This window comes from Pteropus vampyrus, unplaced genomic scaffold, assembly GCF_000151845.1.
Source record: "Pteropus vampyrus isolate Shadow unplaced genomic scaffold, Pvam_2.0 Scaffold50, whole genome shotgun sequence".
Lineage (NCBI taxonomy): Eukaryota > Metazoa > Chordata > Mammalia > Chiroptera > Pteropodidae > Pteropus > Pteropus vampyrus.
Window position 1 is genome coordinate 4,571,924 of NW_011888831.1, and position 25,929 is coordinate 4,597,852.

Genomic DNA, 25,929 nt, shown 5'->3' on the forward strand with positions numbered 1-25,929 from the left:
CTTGGGAGGAGCTGCAGGAGCATCACCTCTTTCTGCTGTTTCCCCCCACCCGCCACTCCTCAGAGGGCCTGGGGGCAGCCCAGCTGCCTCTTCCCTCCTGGGGGTCTCAGCCCACTGCTGACACTTCTGCAATCCAGAGAAACACTAAATAAAGCAATACGTGTTTGCCAACATCAGTCTTGTGAATGTTGGGAAAGGAAGCGGACCCCTAAAAGGCAGCGGGTGTCTTGTATTACAAATGTTGCCAGTTTGAATGAGGTGCTGTTCCCTGACCCATTCACTGTAGTTAGAAGAACACATTCTGATGTGTGCCTGTGGGGCCTGGGTCATGTGCCTACCCCTATCCCCAAACAGAAGTGTTATGAACCACATCTGACCGCAAAGACCAAGAGTAGGGGCAGATAGCTTCCCAAAAGAAAATCAGTGTTGCCTCCAGAAGAAATGGAATGAGTGTTGCAAGCTGCAACCACAGAACTAATCAGCAGATGGCTTAAGAGTTTTTCCAAGCAGGAGGGGAACGGCAGGCAGAGAGAATGGCAGGCCTTAAAGACAAAATATTTAACTTGGGGTCAGGCTACTTGCTAAGTTTAGATTCACCACCTAGGGTAGAAGTTCACAATGAGATACCATGCATGGTATGACTATCAAGCTTGACACAATCCTGTAAGCACACTTAGATTTTGATACCTCCCAGAAATTATAGAAAATGAAAGCACAATAATTTGTCCACTCTATCAGTAACAGTGGCTCTAAGAAGCCAACAGATAAAACAAACATTGTTAGTTGCAATTACCAGCTTTACAACTGTAGCAACATTCCTTCTCTAGCAAATTGGTATGCATGGGAGAGTGATGTCACTGTCATAACCCAGATGCAACCAAGGACTCTGTCCTTTTGAGAGGTAACCAAGAATGGTTTGCATCCCAGCTCAGTGTAGTGCCCTCCAGGAGATATCTGCCAAGTGTAGGAAGCTAATTTTGGCCCTGGACTATAATCTCCATCCATTCATTCCTTCATCCAAACAACATTTACTTAATGTGCCAGGATCTCTGGGATTGCCTTGATATGTGGGATACAGCAGGAAGAAAAAAGAACAAAATCTCTTATGAAGTTTGCATTCTGGAAGAGAAGAGAATACAAAAAAAAAAAAAATACATAAAATATATAATAGAAGATAAGTGCTAGGAAAATAAAGCAGAGAAGGGAGAGGAAGAGTTGGGTGTGCAGTTTGCAATTCCAAATGGACTGGTGAGGGAAGGCCTCCCTGAGGAGGCAATAATGGAACAAAGACCTGAAGTGGGTGAAAGCGGAACTGTGGATTTCCAGCAGAGGAAATAGTAAGTATGAAGCATGGAGGCTTATTAGAGAAAGAGGAAGAAAGTGGGCCCCTGAGAGAGAAGATAGGTGCATTTGCATCTCACTTCCTTCAGATGTTCTTGATTTTCTCAGTTCCTTGAAGACTGACACAAGGAAGTTGGCACCTGCTCCTGGATTCATCGCTACAAAAGGTTATCTGTGTGAGCAGCTCTCCTAAAGGATGGGGGCAATGAGGGGTGTTTACATTGCAGCAGAACAGGCAACTCATTCTCAACAGTCCTACAGTATGTCACCACTGGAAACATCTCAGCTGACCTTTCTGGGAAGGTCTGGCCTCTTGCCTTGGTTCCCAAGCACACACCCCTCCCCCAGACCCTCTTTGGAGTCGTCTCACATTTTCCCCCAGAGTTTTTCCCTAGTGTCTGCCTCCAGATCTTATCCTCGCACATTTTAAGACTGGTCCTTGTCTCTAAAACTAAAGGCTACCCACTGGAGGTGGGGCATCTCTCTTTTTCATAGTCCAGAAACTTCAGCAAAGAGAAATTCCTGTCTCCTTTCTCTTTCTCCTCCACAGGTGGATGAAAATAGGGCAGAAGTGTGTTTTTCCACTGATACAAACTGTGCCTACACACACTCACGTACCTTTTTTCTCATTTTTATACACACTTTGGAAGATGATATTGTCAGTTTTCTCTCTAAACACTTTTGTCACCTAGATACAAATAATCTTTCTGTTTGCCTTTTCTTTTTAAAGGAAAAATGGGTATGAGTAGCCCAATTCCGGAGGGTCCCATTTACGTAGCACCCAGGAGTTGTGCAGTTCACAACCTGCACAGCTATATGAAGCAGCTCTGGTCACTTTAGGTAATATGGTGCAGGCAAGCAAGCAGGTCATCGATTCCCTGCTCCTCCATTGCTAAAATAAGGAATGTCTTTCTTTGGTCAGGAGGGTAAGGAATGTTTGGTGTGTTTTTCTCTTGAACAGGACAGCCTTCCCTCCACCCCACTCCCCTTTCACTTCTGCTTCTCCTTCAGGTACTTTCCCCATTGCCCCCACACCAAAACACCAAGAGCCCTTCCTAAGCGAGAAGATCACATTCTTTGTAGGGCAGGTCTCAGGCTTATCTAGGGCGCAAAAGCCACCATCATAGCCACAAATCTTGATATATGAAGAAGAGGAGGAGCAGAGAAAGGAGAGAGGGGCAAGGTGGGCTTGCTTTGTTCTTGTCCCAAGGCCACTTGTGTTCCTACCTTGTTAGCCTCTGAATTAGTAGATTGTCTGTACTCCGAGGAAGAATACACTTGAGTAGCTGCTTGGAGTTGGGCCTCCCCTCCTTGCCAATCTTCTTGCTTATTTTCCAGCTCAGTTATGATTTGTTCTCTCTTTCTCTCTCTCCTTCCCTTCTTTTTCTTTCCTTCCCTCCTTCCTTCCTTTCTGCCTGCCTGCCTTCCTCTGGGTCAGGAAGGGAGACTTTCTTTCTTTCTTTCTGTCTGTCTGTCTCTCTCTCTCTTTCTTTCTTTCTTCCTTTTCTTTCTATCTTTCTTTCTTTCCTTTTTCCCCATATTTTAAAGTATTTTCCCCATCATGCCCACATACCTTAAGGAGGGGTTTAGAGGCATAGCTTCAGAAACCCACAGCCAGTCTCTGAATAAGGTCCTGCCTCAAAGCCCGGCCATCATGGGGAAATGAAGGGCATTTCTTTTTCTTGAGGGGCCAGAATTCACACTGGAGTGGCTTCTGCTGCTGGCTTACCTGTGGTGACTACTAAGCCAGGGTCATAACAAATCATCCACAGTAGGGAAGCTACCCTTGCTCTCCTTTCTTTCCCAAAGCAGGCCCAGGGGTGTGTGAAATAGGTCCGGAAGAGGTGTATTATTCATACCCCAGGGCCGGTATGGTTATGAATTCTATCCCTACTTGCCACCCCCACCCCCATTCTCATCCCAGATATCTGAAGATATAGCAGAGTTACCGTAGTGCTCTTCTCCTTCCAGGATTTGAATCTTAGCTCCCTACTCAGCATCTGTGTCTTCGGACAAGTTACTTAACCTCGCTAAGCTTCATCTGTAAAATGGGAATAGTTGTAAAATACCAACCCATAAGGTTGACAGGATTAAATGAGATGATCCACATAAAGGCAGTACTATGCCTATCAATAAATGTCAGCCATTATTATGAAACATTTATGGGGTGCCTCCTACACTAGATGCTTGGCCTTTGAGGAGCTCTAGCATGGGATACATACAGACCTGTAAATGAAAGATTACAGTACATAGAGTAAGAACTGTAATGGAGATAATATGAACAGAGTGTTGTCTATGCAGAGAAGGAGTGACATGGCAGTCAAGAAAGGGAAAGTATTTGAGTCTGAGATTCCAAAAAGAATGGAAGGGCATTCCAGAAAAAGGAAACACAAGGTTCATGTAGGAGCCATTAAGATGAGACTGTGGCCCAGTTTTATGCTGTGAGCTAAACTGGGAGTTTTAACACCTGAAGTGTTAAAACTTTTACACAGGGTAGCAATAAACTCAGAGTTGTAATTTGTAAAGAACACACTGGCAGATGTGTGCAATGCAATTCAGGGCAAGAAGACTGTAGAGCACCAGTGAGCAGGCTGTTCACAGGATACAGATATAGATATGGAATATAGAGATAGAGATGATCATGACGACAGGGAGAGAAGATACCCATGGCCATAATTACTGTTTAGAATAACATGGTCAGACGACTTGAGAGCCTCAATAGAGAGAACTCCATATTTCTACCTGGCTTGGCACACTCTGTTCCCTTTGTCTTGAATGCCCTTCCCCCCACTCCGTTCTACATTCAGCTCATGCCACCTGCTCTAGGAAGCCCTCTTGGATCCCTCTGCAAACTGGATTAGGGGGCCCTCCTCTATGTTCCTAGAGCCCACAACTGTTCCTTACCATAGCATTTGGTATTCCTTTGCCATTGACTGATTCCTGGTTCCTCCCACTGGTCTGAGAATTGGATGAGGGAAGGGGTCAGCCTAGATCACCTTGCACTCACAGAGCAAATGTGTCAATAACTGTTTGCTGAATGAATCAATGAAAACAAGAGCATTAGGTGGCCTGGTAAGGGAGAAGCTGAAGGAACTGTGAGAAAAAGACCATCTCGGGTAGTTAGGCTCCAGGGCCATATCTTTTCTATTCCAATTGTCTTGGAGTCGCTGCCTTGAAGTCTTGGGCCTTCCAGGAACTTGAAGCCTGATGGAGCGAAGAACCGCGTGGCCAAAGGCACAGATAAAATCCCCTGAACACTGCCGGTAGAGGCCGCAACCCTGACCCTAGACTCCGCCTTTCCATTTTCTGCAGTCCCGGTCCCCGCCAGGCGGCGACGCCCATGAGGCCGCATGCGCAGGCGCGCTCGAGGAGTCCCTTGCCCTTCTCCCAATGGCGGGCGGTGGTCCCTTTCCCGGCATCCTCCTAGGGGCAAGGAGAGCGTCATTTCCGGTGGGGAAGGCCCGCGGCCGCCGCCGCCATTTCGGGCGCTGCTGTGAGACTGAGACCTGAGCCGGTCCGCTGGGCGGCGGACGCCGGGGTTGGAGGGGCGCGCTCGGCGGCGGCGGCCCAGCGTGTACGCACGGAGGCGGCCATGGCGGGCAACTTCGACTCGGAGGAGCGGAGTAGCTGGTACTGGGGGCGGTTGAGCCGGCAGGAGGCGGTGGCGCTGTTGCAGGGCCAGCGGCACGGGGTGTTCCTGGTGCGGGACTCGAGCACCAGCCCCGGGGACTATGTGCTCAGCGTCTCCGAGAATTCGCGCGTCTCCCACTACATCATCAACAGCAGCGGCCCGCGCCCACCGGTGCCACCATCGCCGGCGCAGCCTCCGCCCGGTGAGGGACGGACAGGACGGGAGGCCCCGGGCGGGGGTGAGGGCCGCGAACTCCCCAGCCTGGCTGGCTGCTTCTGGCGAGCTGACCCCCACGAAGGACGTGGGCAGAGAGCTGGAGTGATTGTGGCAGGGGGCGGCTCGCTGCCGGTGCTGGTTCCCATAGAACAGCGGGAGTGCGTGGGGGAGGAGGAGCCGCTGACCCAGGCCTCTGGGTGTGACTTGGGAGGACAGCCCAGGGGAAGGGGAACTGCTTTGGCCCCAGGGTGGGGCTAGGCGCAAGGGCAGGGCCGGGCAACGTGGGGACAAAGAGCTGAAAGGGATGTTGGCACTGCGGGCCATCAATTGGCAGCGGTGTCCAGAATGAACCCGAAATCCTACAAGTGGCTTTTTCGGCTTGAAACATTTCCTGCAATGTTGGAAAGCCGGGTTTGGCTATACTCCCCTGGTGGCCTTTGGTAGGAAGTCACCACATACTGGCCGGGAGGGATGGAGACACCCTTCAGGAAACCGGTCAGCTTTTTCCTTTCTTGGGCATTTTTCCAAAATACTTTTACCGTTCCTCTTCGCGGAGTACGAAGGTGGTGAGCTCAGTGTCTTGGTGATAGAAGAAAGCCGTCTATGGCCAACCGAGAATGTTGATGCCCGGCTGACTGTCGAAGAGATCTTAGTGTCCAGAAGACTCGACTCTACAATTAGAGGGTTCTAGTTTTCAAAGTGTTTAGTGGAGAAAAATGTATTGTTTTGTTTTGTTTTTTCCTCCCCCAGGAAATAAACCTGAAATAAGCCAGTAGAAACCATCCCTTCTCTGAAAGTGACTGGAACTTTTTTTTTTCCCCCCAGGACTTAAACATTGTCAGTCTTGTACTTCAGGGCCTCTTCTTGTTCAGTCAGTCGGGACTGTGATCCAAGTCTTTATAGATATGGGAACAGACCTTGATAGGCAGAGTCTCTGAGAATTTAAATTATCTGCACTGGGTCTCCTCACCAAGAATCATTGAGATATGGCTGTCTTACCCATGCCATTGCAATTGTTGGGGGAATATTAAGGAAATTTATGCGTTTAGTACTTGAGATTTGTGAGATACAGAGTAATTATGCGGTGACCATTATCTGTGTAATAGCACCAAGAGTCCTCATCACTTCTCACTGTTTCCAAGTTGAAGTTTCCTCCTGACCAGCTGAGACTAGATCTAGGCCAGTCTCAAGTGAATTAGGAGGCACCTGAGCCAGCCTTTGCAGACGTACCTTTTTAGGATAGTATTTATTTAAATTTATTCACTCTGGTCAGAAATAGGGAGACAAGGTCGTCAGTCTCTATTCTTAACATACTAATTTCAGAGTATGGTATCTTTAAGTCCACAAATTACCCTAGGTCTTTCTCAGTTTGGTTGTTTTAATAGCATTATAACATGAGATGGGAATACTGATGTAACATATTTGCCCTATGCCAGATATAGTATACTTTTTACCATCTGCGTGGTGTCTAGGGCTTTTATTGTTACAGTGCAGTGGTTTGATGACAAATTGTCACAGAAACTCAGTTCTCAACCTCTTGTTTGTGTATGTGTTTTGTTGGTTGTAAAATATGGAAATGGCAGCAGGCAGGTTTCTTAGTTTGAGCTTTCTCCACACCTTGGCATTATGATTTCATAGCTCAGTGCTTACCTTGATATTGAGCTCCACCTTTTCATAACATACATGAGTTTAGATCCTTGGCCCAAGAGAGAAGGTGAAGAACGCCAAGGTTTATTGATGGGGTGTGGAAAGTTCATGGGTATTGTGGTAATTCTTTCTGCCTCATACCCTATTTTCCATGCAGGGCAATTGATTTGGTTGCTGTCTTTTATAAAGATTACTTAATCTTTGTTCTCACTTTTCCATCAAACTCTTTCTTTTGAAACCACACAGGAATTTCTTGAATTTTAGAAAGGCATATACAATAATAATAGCTAACGTTTATTGACTGGCTTCTATGCCAGGTACTTGGCTGAGTACTTTATGTGCCTCATTTACTTTCTATAACAATCTAGTGAGGAATGTACTGTGATTTCCATTTATTAAAAATTTCCATTTTATAGATCAAGAAACAATCAAAGAGTCAATAACTTGACCAAGGTCAAATACTGAGCCAGAATTCGAACCTAGGAATTCCGACCTGAGAGCTGACATTGTTATATACTGTTATTTCTTTGCATCAAAGCCAGTTTCCTTTTGAGATCCCAGCAGTGTGCATAGAGGACTAGACACTTTTGTCTCTCTTCTGAGGTCCCAGATTCTGTATAAAGACCAAAAGGAAAGGATGACAAAAACAAACTGGTTTTGGTGTTCATGTAGTACACATCTGCTACCTAAAAGTCAACGGTGAAGAGGCTTTTAAAATTCTTATTTGGCAAATTGAATATGGAAAATGAGATTTTTGCTTGGGATGATATATTTTGTGGACATAATACATAGGTAAAATTTGTATGGAATGGCTTAGATGTAGTTTTTACAGGCTTAAGGATAAAATGAAATGAATTCTCAACCTTTTCCAGTGAACCTATTTTTAACTTATCATCTGTGTTCAAATCCTGCAGGCTACGGATGCTGCCATAGCCTGGGAGTGTCCGGGCCGTGCCGCAGGGCCATGGGGCAGGGCTTGATCAAGTCTACTGGTCATAACCTGTCAGGTCAGACTTCAAAGTGTAGGTACCTGTTGTGAAGGCTTTGCAATCATTGATCCACTAATTTCTTTTTCTTGGAACGATGAGGTATTACTAGACCTTGACCACTAGATAATCGACAAAACTGAATGTGAGTTGGGAGAGTAGTTACAAGCTTGAGCTCTAGAGCCTGGGTTTCAGTCTTACTTACTTGACACTACTAAATGTAACGCTGGGCAAGTTCTTGGATTTCTCTCTGCCTCAGTTCTTCATCTGTAAAAGAGAGAAAATGCTAATATTGACCTCATAGCATCATTGGGAGGATTATATGAGTTTTTGTGTATTAAATGGTTAGAAATGGGACTGACATATAGTATTTGATAAAAGATACACTAGTCTTATGAACATAAGTTGAGAGGGCATTGAAGCAAAATGGAAAACTTCAGCTTTGAGAGGGTCACATGGTGTGGGTTGGTAAGCACTGGTAAAGCAGCATGTCTTAGGGAGTAAGTGCTGGGGTGGAGTGGGGTACTTCAAGAAGTGTGAAAGGACCATGCATCCAGTACATGGAAATAGGATGGCACCTGCTGTTACCTGCTCAACCCAGAGCCTCCCTATTGCTCGGTAAAGGGATAGTAAAAGCTTCCCTCATTTGCAGGATGGGGGCGCAGAAGCTAGGGTGATAATTGGTACTGTCTCTTCAAGGTGGTGCTGAAGCAAGCCACTTCTTTGGAGATCCTGTGAGACTGCTGATTACCGCCGCCACCTCTTTGTACCTTCAGCATCTGTGTTTCATTTGTTTATCTCTGCAGTTATCAAATCTGGTCCTCGTGTTTTACTTCTCACTATCAGAGTGTCTCTTCATTTAGTGATTCTGGAGAAGTTTTTCAGTGAGTAACTTATAGATTATATGACAAAAAATGGATTTCATGGTAAAGGAAGTAGGTTATTTGTTGCAGGATTTCTCCAAGCCTTTACCATGACTCTCCAAGAGAGGCAGGTATTGGATACTTGGTTTTTCAAACTTATTTGACCACAGAACCTTTTGAGAAGCATCTCAAGATTCTGTGGACTCTTCTCTGAGAAGCAGTGCAACAGACTTTGGATTTGAAGATAAATTGAAAGTTTCTAAAGGAATTCAGAGGTTGTAGGCATATTAAGGTGAATTTCTCTTTTTTAGAGCACTTATTGTGGTTACTTTTAGGAACTTTATTAGATAGGTATTTGACCCCATGTGATGTTAAATAACAGCTCATACAGCTAGTAAGTGGCAAAGCCAGAATTCATCAAACCCAGTCAGTCTGAATCTGCAAAGTACCATGATGGTCTCCGCTATTTATAGAAAGTTCTAATTGCTTAGAAGATGTAACATCTTGATATCTCTTTAGGATACCTTCACAAATGTAAGTCAGTGGCCTTTTTAGCCCTTTGTATTGGAGAGGTGGTGGGAAGTGTTTAAGCAACCTCTATAAATACCATAGGCCGAGGAAAAGAAAGAGAAGGAGTAGGAATTAAGAGGAAAGGGAAAAGAGGTGCTGTGAGATCAAGGAGAGGCTGATGTTGGAACCGCTGTGGCGGTACCCATGCCAGAAGTGACCTGGCCTGTTTTAGCCCACAGAGCTCTTGGGTGTTCATAAAACTTCGAGGGAGTGGTGTTATAAAAAACCGATGTAACCTGAGGGCTGAAGTGCTTAAAAGTAATAAGTTGAGCACGTACATAAACTCAATATCTAACTGCTAGTGTTGATTTTGATTTCTGAATGTGTTAGTTGATAATTGGAAGTTCAGAATCCAGCACAAGTTTGATGTAGAACAAGTCAGTGAGGTTTTCCAAGTCCCAGCAATGAGAACCCTGCCATTGGTTCTACTCTCTAGACTGACTGTATCTCCTTTCCCGCCCTTGTATTTCCTGTCTTTGGCTGTTTGTGGTTGGAAGGAGACTAACTAGGGAAAAGGAGCTGGAACATAGTTGTGGTGAGGTTTGGGCTTATCTGTGACTTATGTATGTTCTGTTCCCCTCCCTCCTTCTGGAGTTTGGATCAATGAAGCTTGATTGCCCCATATATCTAATTGCTCTAAGCAGTACACAAGAACAGGTATTCCTTTGTGGAATTATTATAGTGTCTTTAGAATAGAAAAATAATTTATAGGTAATGTCAAAGATTTCCTTGGATGTTTCTGTGACAGTTGGGATTGCCAAGTCAAAAAAAAAAAATTGAAAAAAGTGGGTCTAGTTCACACGATGCAGCATTTGAACAAGAAATGAATTGAACCAACTTCTACCTTTATGGAAGATAAGCTGCCAGTTTTTCTTTTTGGAATTTTCACACTAATTTTTGTAAGGCATTTGGGCTTAATGGTCTTATTCTTCTAAACCCTTTCCCCTCCCCCCAAAACCCACATTTCACTTGGGCTAGTACTGTAGTGAGGGAATGGTAACAGTGGATGACAGGGAGTGGTTGCCTTCCTTCTTAGAGTGAAAAGGATACCTTGCAAATGTTCAGGGGGGTTAGAAGTGCTCTTCATTGTGATTTTTTTTGTATCTGAGAACATGGTTTGTTGTTACAATTTTTTTTGTAAGAACACATCTCCAGTTGAAAGTGAAAGCCAGAGAGAAAAATGATGTCTTCCTAAGACATGCTGCTTTGCTTCTTGCTCACCAACCACACTGTGTATGCCTTTGCATCCCCAACTATACTGTAAGCTTCTCAAAGCTGGGAACAGATTTCATTTAACTTCTTTTCTTCACCTCAGAGTTATGTTCATTAAGAATAATATCTAGCACTTGCTGAGTACTTACTGTCTGCCAGCCAGCCAGTGTCCTAAAAGGTGATTGATGAAACCATTTGGCCGTTGTACCCTGGCATGTAGTTGGGTAAACTCTAGTGAGGGAGCTTTTCTCTCTAGGTGGTGTTATCAGAACCATTTTCTAAGCCGTGGGTGTTGTGAAGGTTCTCCCCACCACTCTGCCCCAGAGACTTTCTTGATCAGGCAATGCTAAGTAGGTGTCCTTGGAGTTCACAACTGACCTTGTCCTTAACATAGTTCAGTTGGCTGGAAGGATCACTGAATTAGCCTAGTGGTAATAGGCAGGGAGGCCATGTATCTCCTTGCCTACCAGACTTGCATAGCTATAATTTGTCATTGGTGATCTACTTTAGTGAAGAGACGCTCCAGGATACAGCACTGTCATGCTCTGGTATGGTCATAACCAAAATTATATCTCCAGTCCTGCACTCAGAACTATTCGTGTTACTTCTGCTGGTGCCTGATGAGTGTTTGTCATAGGTGGACAGTCCTGGCTCTGGGCATCTATTTCAGTATCTTGAGTTGGAAAGAAAGCATTACTGAGTGTGGGATATTAACTTGTTTTAGCTTAGAGCTATGAATTCCACAGATGGGCTTTTGTAACATAAGGAATGTGCAACTCTCCTTTGAATTGTGTCTTGCTTGGTCTCATCATTCGTTTGGGTGAAAAGAGAAGGCATTCATCAGTACTCATTCTGTATTGAGGACTTCTGGTTAACTTCCAAAGTTTATCTTCACTAGTAGAGAATTTTAAATGTACTTTTCCTGGTTATTCTGGAAGAAATGTTTTCTAACATTGAACAAAACAATTGGGTCTCATTTTTGGAGAGGAAAATTAGACATCTGGGCTACCACAGTATTCCTATTACCCAGCATTAATTGCTATGACTTTTAGATGGGTGGGCCAGAGTTGACATGAGCAGAGAGGGTAGATTGTCCATTTTCCCCTAACAAAGGACTTGAACAAGTAACCTTAACAAAAGTAAAAATTGTCAATAAATGTGAAAAACATCAAACAAGCGAAGATTATATTTCAAAAGCTAACAATTCTCATTAAATTGGCAATAATTTTTAGAATGCTGTTTGTTTTATTTTATTTTTTATGCCAATTTATTTTTCATACTATATATATAATTTTTTTTAACATTTTATTTTTTTATTTCCCCCTCTCCAGAATGCTGTTTTGACAAGAATATGGGGGAAATGGGAACTCATAAGCCACTGGTGGGAGTATAAAATTGTACAAACTTTTGGGAGCAATTTGGTAATGTAAACAGTAATGTTCTTACCATTTGTCCCAGCAGTTGCATTTCAAGGAGTTTATCCTAAGTAATAAAAAAAAAAATAGATAAGAATAAAAACACTCATAACAGTATCATTTGCACTAGTGAGAAGTTGGGAAAACTTCATAGGTATTAAAAGTCAAATTCTTTAAGAATATGGAGATGTTATATAAAATAAAATGTTTTTATAATAAAAAGGCAAGATATGAACCTATAATAACCCAGTTATAAAAACATGTGTATATTTATGACGTGTGTATATACACAATAGGCATATATATTAAAATCTGGAATATTATAACTCAAAATGCTAAGAGCGTCTTGTGGCAAGGAATAAGGCTGATTAAAAAAAACAAAAACAAACCACAAAAAAAAAAAAACAACGATTTTCTCTAGAGCTATTTATTGTTTATCAGGAAACCAAAGGTAAAAAAATCTAATAAAGATCATTTGATATTTTGGGTGCTCAGAGTGCAAGTTAAAGGTTTGTATTTCTCAGAAGAAAACTTTGAACTGACATATGTTCATTTATTATCTTTCAATTCTAGAATCTCAGGGTAGAGAGGGAATACGTTCCAAAATATGCCCTCTGTCTAGGGCCACACACATCTTTGCATCATGTGAATTTTAAGTATCCCTACTATGTCCTTTCTCTTGGATCTTAAGTTTGTGTCATCAGAGGTTGAAGATTTTAACACTTTTTTCCCCTAAGCATTCTTGTTTACCTTTTTCTGTGACTTGTTTGCTTCTAAAGGAACAATCCAGTTTCCATGCTTTATTTAAATGAAGGTCTTAGGATTTGATTTTTAAGCAGTTAGCTTCTTAGTTTCTCTGTTTACGTTCCTTGAGGTTTTGGTTTTTGTTTTGTCTAAGATTTTTTTTTTTTTTTTTTTTTGGCTGTCAGATTGAGATTAGCGATCACAGAAAAAAAGATAGTCTTAAAACTGTTTTTCTTTCAAATTGTTCTTGATGTGAAGATAATGAAGATATATCCCAAGTTCTCCCCACTTCTTCCTGCAATAGCTGCTGGACCTGTGAAAAAGGAGAGCTTGCTACATATCTTGAGGTTGAAAAGATTGCAACAAAACCTTGAACCTTATGCTACTGTGTAAATGAGATAGCAGCAAAACGTTTGGGAGGAATGAATAAAAAGTCTTCATGTCGGTCCGGTATGAAAGCATGTCCTGAGTGGCCTGATTTATCATGGCCTGCTGTTCTCTGCTACAGGTGGTGATCAGCATCTTTCTTCCTAGGGAATGTTTAAGCTACAAAATAACAATTTCAATTTGTTAGGAGGAGGAGGAGTTATTTTTTCTATGATTAATTTTTTCCTGATTAAATATTGGCTAAACACGTGTGGGAAATACTTAAATTCTGCATTTTATCACCAGTGTAATACATATTTAACATCCTGCTCTATTTTTTTTTCCAGGGGTGAGCCCCTCCAGACTTCGAATAGGAGATCAAGAGTTTGATTCATTGCCTGCTTTACTGGAATTCTACAAAATACACTATTTGGACACTACAACGTTGATAGAACCAGTTTCCAGATCCAGGCAGGGTAGTGGAGTGATTCTCAGGCAGGAGGAGGCAGAGTATGTGCGAGCCCTCTTTGACTTTAATGGGAATGATGAAGAAGATCTTCCCTTTAAGAAAGGAGACATCCTGAGAATCCGGGATAAACCTGAAGAGCAGTGGTGGAATGCAGAGGACAGCGAAGGCAAGAGGGGGATGATTCCAGTCCCTTACGTGGAGAAGTATAGACCTGCCTCCGCCTCAGTATCGGCTCTGATTGGAGGTAACCAGGAGGGTTCCCACCCACAGCCACTGGGTGGGCCGGAGCCTGGGCCCTATGCCCAACCCAGCGTCAACACTCCGCTCCCTAACCTCCAGAATGGGCCCATTTATGCCAGGGTAATCCAGAAGCGAGTCCCTAATGCCTACGACAAGACAGCCTTGGCTTTGGAGGTACATAATGTGCAAAATATAGAAAGAAGAGATCTGCTACAGGGTCTCCCTTTCAGACCTCTTAGAGCTTTGTAGGAATGCTGAATACAAGCACCAGCATTGTGGTGCTGTAGATATTGAACCATTAAGTACTGATTTTGACATTTAATGTTGGGTTTTCTCTTTCTTATAGAAAACCTATTTTGAAATGAGTAAGCTTAAAACTGTATAACTGAATGTTCTGATCTACTAAACACACTTTGCTTTAATAACACCACAGGAATTAACCTAAATTGTTTTTTCTCACCTACATTCTAATATGTTTCTTTCTGTTTATCATTGTCTAAAATAAGGTGGGCTCATATAGATTTGAATATAAATAAGTGGTCTCTATCAAAGCACTTAAGGGGAATTTTCCCATGAAAATGTAATGTTTAGTCTGGGAGCTTGGGTTATTTATACTTGGTTGGTTGGTTGATTGTATATTCAAGAATTTGGGAGGAACAGTAAAGTATAGTAGAGGCGTGAAGAGATACAGTCCGAAAAGTATTAATTTCAGGGAGCAGCAGGTTTACTTGGTCTTTGTCGTTTAATGCATTTTGCAGGCAAGATATCAGTTCCTCCTAAGGAATAAATTGTTACTGGTAAATAGTTATCTTTGGTAGCCCATCTTCTTTGGTCAGCTATTGCATTGTGTTTATTCCTCTCTTTAGCACTCACAACTTTGTCTCTTATCTTCTCCCTCTCTCTCTACCTTTCTGAGTTATGCAGAACTAATGGTTCAGTATAAAAGCTTGTAGTGAAGTGGCATGCTATCTTATCTTTCAGAGCTTACCGATATGACAACTTGAATGTAAACAAGTAACTTTCACAGCACAGGATGAAATTATGTGAGCACAGATTAGCAGAGAAGGGGCAAAGGTGTTTTCTTGTAAACTGAAATCTTCTGTAAATTTTGTTTTCTTTAGTTATGTTCATATACACTGAGGGAGTAAGAGCTGCCCTCTAAGTGGGAAGTATTAGCCCACAGAATAAGCTAGAATTTATTTGAACCAGTCTCTGATTTGAAATTTTTCTTTTACATTGTGGGTAGTGAATGCAAAGGAGGGTTAATTGAGTCTTACAGGTTTGACTGGAGAATATGTGTTTTTAAAGTGTGTCTTTTTTGAGATTACGTTGTGTCTTAAAAGTATTGTGTCCCTACTTTGATGAGAAATGAAATGTATGTTGCCTGCAGTTTTTCCCACATAGAGTTTGGAGGATAAGGAAAACAAGTTTCTAGCCTCATGCTTTCATTTAAGTTCAGATGATGGCAACATCCAACACAATGCTGTGCACATGACAGATGTGACTCTTGACATTTATTGCAGACCTTGCTAGCATGGGGCTGGAGTGTGAAAATAGCATTCAGGGAACAAGCCAGCTAACACCCAGGAGAGAATAGTTATCACATTAATTTTGCTTCCATTTGCATTTCCTTTCTCAAATAGAGTTGTTTTTAATGATGCCTACCTTGATTAGAGGCTTTAATGCTCAAATGGTTGAGCTGCACTCCCTGCTGTGAAATAAATTTTGGAAAATAAAGATTTAAGTAGAAAACTAGTTTATGATTTTAGTAAGTTTTCTTTTTTGGTTGGATATTGTTTTTGAGCCACATATGTTTGCTGAAGATCGCCTCTTTCAAATTAGAACAAATACCCCAAGTAATAACTTTAAAAAACACCTTATGTGATTAAAAACATGGTGTTAGTTTAGCATCATAGAATTTTGTAGCTGAAAAAGACATTAGATATCAAATTTTCTTCGTTATATTGAAAAAACTGATGCTTAGATTGAATGGATTGTTCAGGCTAGTTAGAGGTGGAGAGATGATGAACCCAGACCTAGTTTGGTGCCATTTCTATCATACCCAAATTCAGTCTGTGATTCTTTTTGTTTTGTAACAGTACTGCTGCCCTCCCCAGTGCACATTTTATGTGGTTTCACTGACAGCATGTCCTCAGTTGTACTGTCCTATGCAGGGAGGCACAGTTTAGTTCTCCTTTTCCATTTCTGATTTTTCGTAGGAGTTGATGCTTAGTCCCTATTAAGATGAGGCTGGAAGAAAAGATTAGGAGACTCTGGTTTTATGACCTCCGCATTCTGGTTTAAAAAAAATTATTGCTGTATTTTACCCACTATAAATCCAGATCTGTAGACAAGTGAGGTACATTCTAGTGGAATTTTACACTTGAAATTGATGAATTAGAATCATTGGATTTTATGTATGTATGTATATGTGTTGTGGAGGGTTTCTCTTTTTTTTAATTGTAGTTGACATACGATAGAACCATTGTATTTTAGAATTGGGTAGGAGCCTAGAGATAATATATTAAACCAGCGGTCTTCAGACTGCTTCTCAGTGTCGTCAGAGTTCCCAGGAGGTGCCTGGTGAGAGGGGAAAGCTGAAGATGCAAGGCTCTGGGTTCCCTCTGTTGCTTAATTAAAGCAACTCTATTTTTAACTGTGTTATATACTGTAGGGTGTCTCAGTTGTTTTTTGAAGAAAGGGTTTCTGTACTATAAAAAATAAATTTAAAAAACTACTCAAGAACCACCTGCCCTCACTTTATAAATAGAGTCCCCCACTAGGATGTAAGTTATTAGATACTTTCTCTTTTCCCACCCTCCAGATTTCTCTAGCAAGGATGAATTCTGTGGAAAAAAGGTATTAATTCTCGTGAACAACCGAAGTAGGGGTATTCTTCCGTGCATTGTAATTCTGTGGGTCAGTCCCTCATATTCTGAGGGGAATATAACTGAACCACACAGACACTGTCTGTTACAGATTTTAAATAAATGCAGATATACTGAGGTTTTGAAGGAGAAATACTGGTAATAACACTAGAATAGTTTAGAGGCACCTTTTATTTTTAGATCTTAGATTTGAGCTAAGATTTTGATCTTAGATTTTTGTTTCATAGTTCCTTGGAAGCTAGAATAGTGTTGAATCTTATCATGTAAATTGCAGGTGTTAAAAGTTTTTTTTATGCCTCTGTAGGCTGTCCAGAACAATCACATTATCTTTAAATGCACTCACTAATCATTTAACTTACATTCTCTGATTCAACTTGGCATTTTGCCTTTGATAGATAAGACTTCAGAGTAACCAGGTTGCTTCCCCAGTGTTCTTAGACTTGGACCTGTTCTTTAGGGCACAGTTAGGGGAGATGTAAAATGCTTTGGGCCCCTGATTATATGTAGCAGTAATTATTGTCAACTCCACATCTCCCTATGTGGACCTCTATGAAACCTAAGTTGTTAAGATCTTTTGACCTATGTATGAAAAATACGAGTAAAGACCTCAATTTTCCCTTTATTAACAAAGAAGAAAAACAAGATTGGAAGGTATAAGAACATGAGTGATAGGTCCTTACTATATCTAGGTTGTCTTTTTCTGGAATTATAGGTCCAGATTTCTATATTGTTCATTGAGACAGTTGTCTACTTTCCCTTCCATCCTGTTTGGACATCTTCATTTCAAATCATAGAATCTCAGTAGGAAAAGACTTTGGATGCAACTAATCCAGCCTCTCAGACATAGAAGGCAGGCCCTCTGGTATCTTCTCAAAGGATCTTTAAACATCTGTTTGAGTATCTACACTTTTGGGGAACTCATTATTAACCACAGCAGTATAGTCTAGAGGTTCCAAACTTCCTTGGTTCATAGCACCCATAGTGTCTCAGTACTGTTTTTACAGTGTCCCAGGCCAAAAGAAATATCTAACAGTTCCATTTTTAAGTAATTAGCTTCAGACAACTTAAATATGATACTTATAACTTAGTACCCATATAAAAAAATAATAAACATAATTAAAAAACAATATGTTAATTTTAATCTTAAATAACTGCAGTTGCTTAACTAATGAGATGTGTACACCTGTTAGACAGTGAACAGTTTCTCATACCTTGGGATCATATTGAACACTGCTACCCTCATTTCCTATTCCACACTTACATTCATGAGGTACTTGTTTTTTTTTTTATCATAGCAACTACTAAAACCCAGCTTTGCAAAGATATGACATCTTCGAAAGGAATGTAGTATGATCTAATGTCAAAATTGTCAACTGCCTTAAGCTAGTAGTTCACATGGCATAACAGATGTCAGGTATTGCTTGCTATGTTTTCATCAAAAATTTTAAATATTTTATGGTACCCCTCAGACATTTCAATGCCGCTGACACTGTACGGTTAGGAATCTCAAATCTAGTTCATTTTATTAGTTTTTAGAGAATTCTTTACGTTTAGCTAACAATATGTGGTCACCTCCCCACTTCTCACCAAGGGGATAGGGAACTTGGTTTTAGGCATTATCATTTGTTGAGCTAGCGAAGATCTTTTCTGACTTGGACTAGAACAGGGTAAGATCGATCTTCCAGGATTTGATGGGCTGCTTTTTCTTTTCACCTGGAAGCCTAACAGTTAAATCTCAAAGACCTACAACTTTACACCAATACATCCCTGTCCATTTCAGTCCATCTCTGAGCCAGATGAATCAAGTGAATTGTCCTCTCTTGTTTCCATTGATGTGAAGAATTGTAGATGGGCCTTTACTACCTATTCCTTAGATCAAGGGTCTGCACACTTTCCAATAAAGGCCCTACGGTCTCTCTCACACCACTCAACTCTGTCCTTGTAGCAAGACAGCATCCACAGAGAAAACAGCAAATAAGGTTGCTGCGTTCTAATAAAACTATTTACAAAAACAGGCAGCAAGCTGGATTTGGCTCATGGGCCATAGTTTACTGACCTCTATCTTAGATTGTTGTAGTTTTCTTAACTTTTTTACTCCTTCAGCCAACTCTTGAAATAGTTACCAAACGTGTACTTGGCGTGATTGAAAATATTTGAAGAAAAGGGCCCTGTATTCCATCTCTACATGCTTTTCCCTGGCTTTATTTACGTGAATTTATTCCTTGCTCTGAGCTCACTGGAATCCTGCAGCAAGCCCGATCAAAAGAATACTGGCAATTGTTGATGCCTTTCCTGTTAGATAGTTGAGACAGAAGCTAGAAAAACAGTCACCTGGGGTTACACCAGCAAAGGAGCTCCCTGATATCTCCTGTTTAGTGAATAACAAAAAAATCAATGTCATTTGGGTTCCAGTTTATTTCTCATCACTAGAACTCATTGGTGACGATCAGCTGGGTAATCTTTTGCTTCTGGACCAATTCGAAATTTGACTACATTTGTACTAGATAGTGATTTACCTTGGGAACTACACAGAGCTAGGGAAGAAACCAGTGTTCATCAAGTTCCCTAGGAAGAAAGAAACTGAAGTAACCACATTCAGTCCTCTTTACAGATGACACCAGGATTTACTTAAAGATTTGCTCCTTAAGGATATGGTATAGGATCAGGAGGCTGAGGAACTGACTGGATACTAAAACAATACCTCAGTGGTGAAAGAATCATCAATGTCTGTCTTTTGCTAGGTGTTGGTGAAGTCTGCATCATAGAAAGGTTGACTACCATGTAGTGCTTCATACCCTTTGTAAGGTCTTTCTTGTTCATTGGTATACAGATTAGGAATTTTTTTCTATTACTGGAATTTTGAAATCAGTAGTGTTAGAACTAAGGCTATTACTGCACTAACTGATTAGTATTTACTTTGTTAGGATTGTAACATTTCTGGGACAAGTATTCAGTTTTGCTTTCTTTGCCTTTGAAATAGTACATACACCAAGCTTCAAACCTCTCTGCATCTCCCTCATCCTCCCTGGTGTGGCCTTTGGGAATTCAGTTTGGTGAGATGTGTGTTTCCGACTTGGAGAAAGAACTGCACTCAGTGTAGCACCATTTTCTTAGACTGCCCCATCCCTTCCTATACTACTCCCACCTCAATCCCCCAGGCTTGACAGCTACCCTTTCTTAAAAACTGTTGAAATGCTAGGGCCTCATGTGGTCTGTAAGGATAGTCATGTTGCCTTTGGAACTTGTCTGTTTTTGACCCCAGAAGTCCCCATGTGTGTTGAATATTTCAGGATAAACCAAGAGGGTTATTTAATAAGGTCTCCCTTGAAGTATTTGTACTTCAGGGCCATTTTGGGCAGGTTAATTAGCCCAGTTGACTGCATATAACTTTTTTCTTTTATCTGTTTAAAAATCAGACTCATTTCAGAGTTATGGCATAGCCTTATTTTCATCCCCTGATGTTTGTGCCTCTCTGCTAAGAACCTAATCAACTGTAAAGAAAGATATTGTATTCCAGAACATGATGAGGTTTTCCTGAGCCTTCCCCTATAGGGTAAAACCAAAGGAACGTGTGCATTATAGATGGCTCTGATGTTGTCCAAAGGTCCAATCTGCACATAATTCTTCCTCTCTAGTAACATCTCACCTTATAGGGATCCCTACTATTTCTCCCTTTGAACTCTGAAAGAAGAGTCTGAGGGCAGGCAGATCAGTAGGTTTTGCTCTGCTTGTGGAGAAGCTGGTGTGGTTCTATGATACTGATAACTGGTCTGGTCTGGTCTACATTTCAACCTGCCTTATCTCTTCTTAGAGCTCTGTGAGATGTGATTTGAGATGGCATTTGAATTCTTAAGAATAAAGACAATATAATATTGAGAGAAAAAAGAGGTGCTTAAACCTAGATTTTGGTATTAAGTAGATTGATGGACTTAAGGATGTATCCTGAAGAACCGTCTTCTACAAAACACCTAGCGACATTGGATAAATATAACAAGTATTCTTTTTTTGATACCTTCTTATTTAGATTTGAAATCATTTGATAAAATGTGCTAATCAAAATCATGGCATTTATATGCATATACACCTATGTCATAACCCCCTGACATGAGAGTGTAGAACATTTCCAGCACTCCAGAATGTTCCCTCATATCCCTTGTGTGTGTTTTTATAATCAATAAAATGGTAGATTTAGATATGACAGCTGTTAGGGATGTTAGCTGGGATATTGTCAAACCAGCTTTTTTTTTTTTAGTCTCAAAGTGGCCTCTTCTGTCTGTCCCCAGTTGTGAGACTTCTTTTCAGCTCATCTTCAGGTGACTCCCAGTGGTGGCTATTCTGTAGTTTAGTTGTAATTTTGATGTGACTGTAAGAGGAGACAAGCACAGCATTTAATCACTCTGCCATCTTACCAGAAGCTCAAACCAGCTGAAAAGAAATTGGCCCCTTCATCTCCATCTAGAAGGGAACTTAACTTGAGTGGCAGTTTATATTTTTGACATAAGCACACATCTGCCTTCAAATATTTTTCTTTTTCTTAAGGTAAGGGACTTATATTATTCTGGGTCCAGCTACCCGAATAGCATTTAGTATGATGTGAGTGTTTTAACAGATAGTACAAATCAATATGAAAAATGGGGGAAAGAAGTACAACTCTTGCTATAACTGACCTAAACAGAGCAAAGGGTTGGCAGCACAGGGGCATTAATTTTAGTAACATGTGCTCTGTGTTTGTGTGTGAAGAGTGAGGAATCAGGACTAGCTGACAGGTCAGACACAAGGAAAATTCACTACAGAATAGTCAGATGGTATAGAGCTGACGCTTTGCCTGGCTTCTTGTAACAGCAAGAGTTTTAAAAAGAAGAGAACAAGTGAGATAAAGTCTGAGAACTAGAATTGGGGATATAGGAAGAAATCTTTCAGATTGATTTTACTAGCAAATAAATTCTCACTTGTTGTCCTGGTGTTCCTCTCTCCAAAGACTGTATGAAAATCTTTACTTGTCATAATTGGTCTGCTCAGATGTCAGGAACTTTGAATTGGAAGATTGCTGGGAATAAACAGAACCCTGCTGCTGGCAACCTAGAGGAATTGGATCTGCTTGCAAAGATGGGCATAAAGTATCATCCTTCCCTTTGCTCTCCTTAAACCATCAGCTTTAATCTTTACAATATCAGCAGGCTGAACTGCTGCTTTTTCTCACCCTTTTATCATATCCCTTGTCTCTCTAATATTCCCTGGTTTCTGTTTCCTTTTCTCAGCATCCTATGACCCTTTAGGCCTTCGTGGTTTTCAGATAGTTCTTTAGGAAATTACAGACAGGCCAATAAGCAAGCCGTTGCCTCTGTGAGTAAGCTGTTTCTAGCAAATGCCCTGGACGTAGACTTGAGTTGGCTTTGGCCAGTAGTTGGCCTACTGACATTCTTAGGGGACCCCAAGGGCTCTGGGAGCATAGTTTGAAAGTTCCTGGTATAGTAAAAAGAACATAAATTGGCTTTGGAGACTTCTGGGCTCAAATCCCAGCCCTGGCATTGGCTGTGTGACCTCAGGGATATCATCTAATTGCTCTGAACCTCAGTTTTCTCATCTGTAAAATGAAAATAATTTCTGTCTTACCAAGGTTGTTTTGATGATTAGAAAATAATTTATAAAAATTACCCTCTATAGTACTTTATGAAAGTTCCATAAATACTAGTTCTTAATAAAAGCAAATGAACAGTTATGCTTAGAAACTACTTGCACATTCAAAACTCAGATGTTGATAATTAAAGGACAGTCATAAGTTCTTTAGTCCAGTGACATCAGGGGCCTTATCTCCAAATATTAAACAAAATGTTGTCTAATATTTTGCCACAGGATGAATCCATTCATCAGACTGACCTTGTCTTAAGTTTTATAGCAGGATAGAGGTATATCCTAGATTGTCAAAACTTTATATTTGATGTTGCAACAGGAAGCTTTTTATAACAAGCAATAACATAATTTCCTCTTGTTAATAAACAGGCACTAAGTACTGAGGGAGCAACAGAGTTTATCAGTACAAGGTGAGATGTGGAGGTTGGAGGGCTGGCAGGCAGTGTCTTGTCAAGTAGAAGTTGTTGAAGAAGTTAGAGGCTTTACATGGAGCCAGTGGAATTTGGAGTTTTGATATATACCTGTCCAAGTGGGTAATACCTTGCCTTGGTAGGAAGGTGATGGGAACACTTCATTTTCTAGGACCAAATGATGTATGCTTCTTCTGATTGCCTTCTGCTCTACAAGCAGGCCAGGATATGTGTACGAGAGCGGGCTGGAGGATTGTGCTGCTACTGTGTGCCAGCAGAGGTGTGAGGGGCTGGAGAACTCCTCCCCTAGGCCAAGGCCTGCGGGGGCAGGCAGGAAGCTAAGGGTAGTGGGTATAAAGAAAAGGACTACTAGCTTTCTCTAGTTGTGATTGCTCATCAAAAGACACTGAGATTTCCAAAAAGTATTATTTTCTAGGATCCTTTCTATTTTCTGTACTCTTATGTGTTTTTCTGCACTGCTAGAATCACTTCTTCCTTCTGCCTGCATTAACAAGTAATCATTCTGGTGGCTGGGGCTTGGGAGGAAGCAAATAGCCATTTCTATGTCAGCCCTGGAGCAATCACATGGGCAGGGTATGCCTAACCAGAGAATGGAGTTTTTCAGCTTGAATTCATAACTGGAAATAAAGTGCTTTCCTTATTCTCCTCCTGCAGGTCGGTGAGCTGGTAAAGGTTACGAAGATTAATGTGAGTGGTCAGTGGGAAGGGGAGTGTAATGGCAAACGAGGTCACTTCCCATTCACACATGTCCGTCTGCTGGATCAACAGAATCCTGATGAGGACTTCAGCTGAGTATAGCTCAACAGTTTTGCTGACAGATGGGAGCAATCTTTTTTTTTTTCCCCAATTGCCATCTATACAGTTTTCTTACAGATGTCAAAACAGTCTAGTTTATATAAGCGTTCTGTTACCTGTGATCTTTTTTAGACTGAACTACATCCCTAGTCTCATTTACCATGTTCAGGGTACGAAACTGGAGGGCTTGTGTGTTAACTTCTGAATTGGCAACTTTAGGTGGTAGCTGCCATGCCTGACTGTATCAGAAGGGATAGATATCTTTCCTCCTTTCTCTCAGGCAGTGGAAAATCAACCTGTGGAAAACCGATGGACACGAGAGGAGTGTTGCACACTGCTTACCCTGATTTATTCAATGGTTTTGTTTTCATTCTCAAACCATCCTATCAAATGGCAATAGACTGTTCCTTTCCATCCCCATGAAGTGATTATGTACTATGTGAATAGTACCCAGTGGGATTGCTTTTTCATTTATAGAACATGACCATTGTATGACTCATTCTGACAGTTCAAATCCTAAGATTTCCAAGGACACTACTAGAGGCATTTGTCTTCCTTCCTAGTCAATGCTTCATACTTTTTCTTGGGATTCTTTGAACCCTTGTCATTCTTTTTTCCCAAACCTACAAATAGGTTAATTCTCAAGAAAAGTGTTTCTTTTCATTCTGGATGACAAGCAGGATGTGCAGAGCACTTTATTCAGTGCATAGCTTTAAGCCAGTATTGGATTCACTGAGTGAACAGCCAAACTCTCAACTCTCTGCCTTCCCTCAAGGAGTCATAGTAGGTTCACACTGCTACCATAGCTAAATAGACTCCTGACTAATGGGATTCAGCAGGGCTATTTCTCCTGATTGCCAGTATCCTATTAGGGGACTCTTAGAATTCTTAGCTTCTACTTGGAGTGGAAGGACCAATCACTTAAAATATTCCATAGAAGGTTGTAGGGCCAAATTCTGCCCTTTGCTTTATGTGCAACTTATATAACAGTCAAGTTAAAATTACATGAGTTTGGAGATAATGTTAGTGCTTTCAAAAATGTTTGAACCGGTCTTGAATTACTTAATGTATTACTTCACATGGCCAGAATAGTGCTTGAAGTACATTACATTATAAACTGCCTTCATTTTTGGCTCTTTTTATGTTCTAGTTTACAAAAATACTGTTAAGTATGGAATAGTTTATATGGGATCAGGTGCTCCAAAGAATAGACTTCTGAGACCAAAAATGATCTAGACTATTTAGACTACAATATGAAACTTTCAAAGTTAGTTTCCAGTCTAGAAGGGCACTAATTGGTTTATGGTGTGATATGACCTTAAATTTTGATTTGGGCCTCATTTTAGAAAAATAACGTATCCTTCTAATTGTTTTGAATAGGTAATGATTAATTTGCATTATTTGACATACACCAAATCATGATATCCCAGTGATTAGCACAAGGCCTGGCACAGTCCATGTGCAGGTATTTGTGTGAGTGAATGAGAGGCATGCAGAAGCTCATTATATGGCACAGGGAAGCCAGCTGGCACAGGATTACATACATTACCACAAGCAAACTAATGAGTTGACGCTAATTTAATATATTTTTACCTCACACTAAGATATTGCTTGATAAAGACATTAATACTCGACTTTTTAAATGTTAGCACAGTGCTATGCACATAGTGGGTGCTCAGTAATGTTGAATGAACAAATTTGCAATACTAGACTTAATTCCATCTGACTACTCTGTTAAATTTTCAGTTAGAGCATAGATACTGTAAAATCCAGATGCACATTAAATTTTGTTTTCCTGAAAGTATGACATCTAAAGTATTTGTAGAAAAACCTTGTCACAACTGATTTGAATGTTTGTATTTTCTTTTGCCTTTGACTTTGATATCAGCTTGTAATGTCTCTTTTCATCATATGTAATATTGGAACATGCAACTCTACCCAAATCATGAGTTTCTCAATGATGGGTTATCTGAAGCCATTAGATGAACTGTTGAGTTGGATATGGCTGGGTGTGGCAGTTGTTGGACCTTAAGAAATTAAAGGACTTCTTAAACTTATCTTCCAAAAGCAAATGCTAGAATTCTATTCAAGCGCATATGTACATTGTCACAGAGCAAAGTAAACAAATTGGCTGCTATATTTTATATAATCATTCAGCAAAAGCCCATTTTTTGGATACTAATATTCGACGTGGTTTATTCTATTAATTTGGTGGAATTGTTTATTGTTAATAATGCAAATAGATAATTTTTAATTATCCTTAGGTAACATTTCACTATTAATGGTTTGAAATGGGTGATAAACCAATTTGAAATAAAATATGAACATGTGCCATTGTATTATAACACTATACACTTTCTTGACAGTTAAATTTTAAAAAAATGTTTTTTTTTTTTTGTAGCATGTATTGTATATGTTTATAGTATATGTAGTAAATAAAAATATGGCCAAATGTTTGGCTTGCTGATCTTTTGAAGAAAGAAA

At 40.7% G+C, this 25,929-nt stretch overlaps 1 protein-coding gene across 2 annotated transcripts; it reads left to right on the top strand.

Annotated features, from left to right (window-relative positions):
- The first annotated feature begins 4,807 nt into the window (after positions 1-4,807).
- On the top strand, positions 4,808-25,929 carry CRK (CRK proto-oncogene, adaptor protein). 2 transcript variants are annotated; one of them, XM_011359888.2, is made up of 3 exons: positions 4,808-5,174; positions 13,339-13,874; positions 23,305-25,929. In XM_011359888.2, exons 1-3 carry the CDS (start codon positions 4,934-4,936, stop codon positions 23,440-23,442), a joined length of 915 nt encoding a protein of 304 aa, XP_011358190.1. In that variant the 5' UTR covers positions 4,808-4,933; the 3' UTR covers positions 23,443-25,929. The 2 variants fall into 2 exon arrangements, with proteins under 2 accessions (XP_011358190.1, XP_011358191.1); XM_011359889.2 differs by having other exon boundaries at positions 4,826-5,174; positions 13,339-13,704.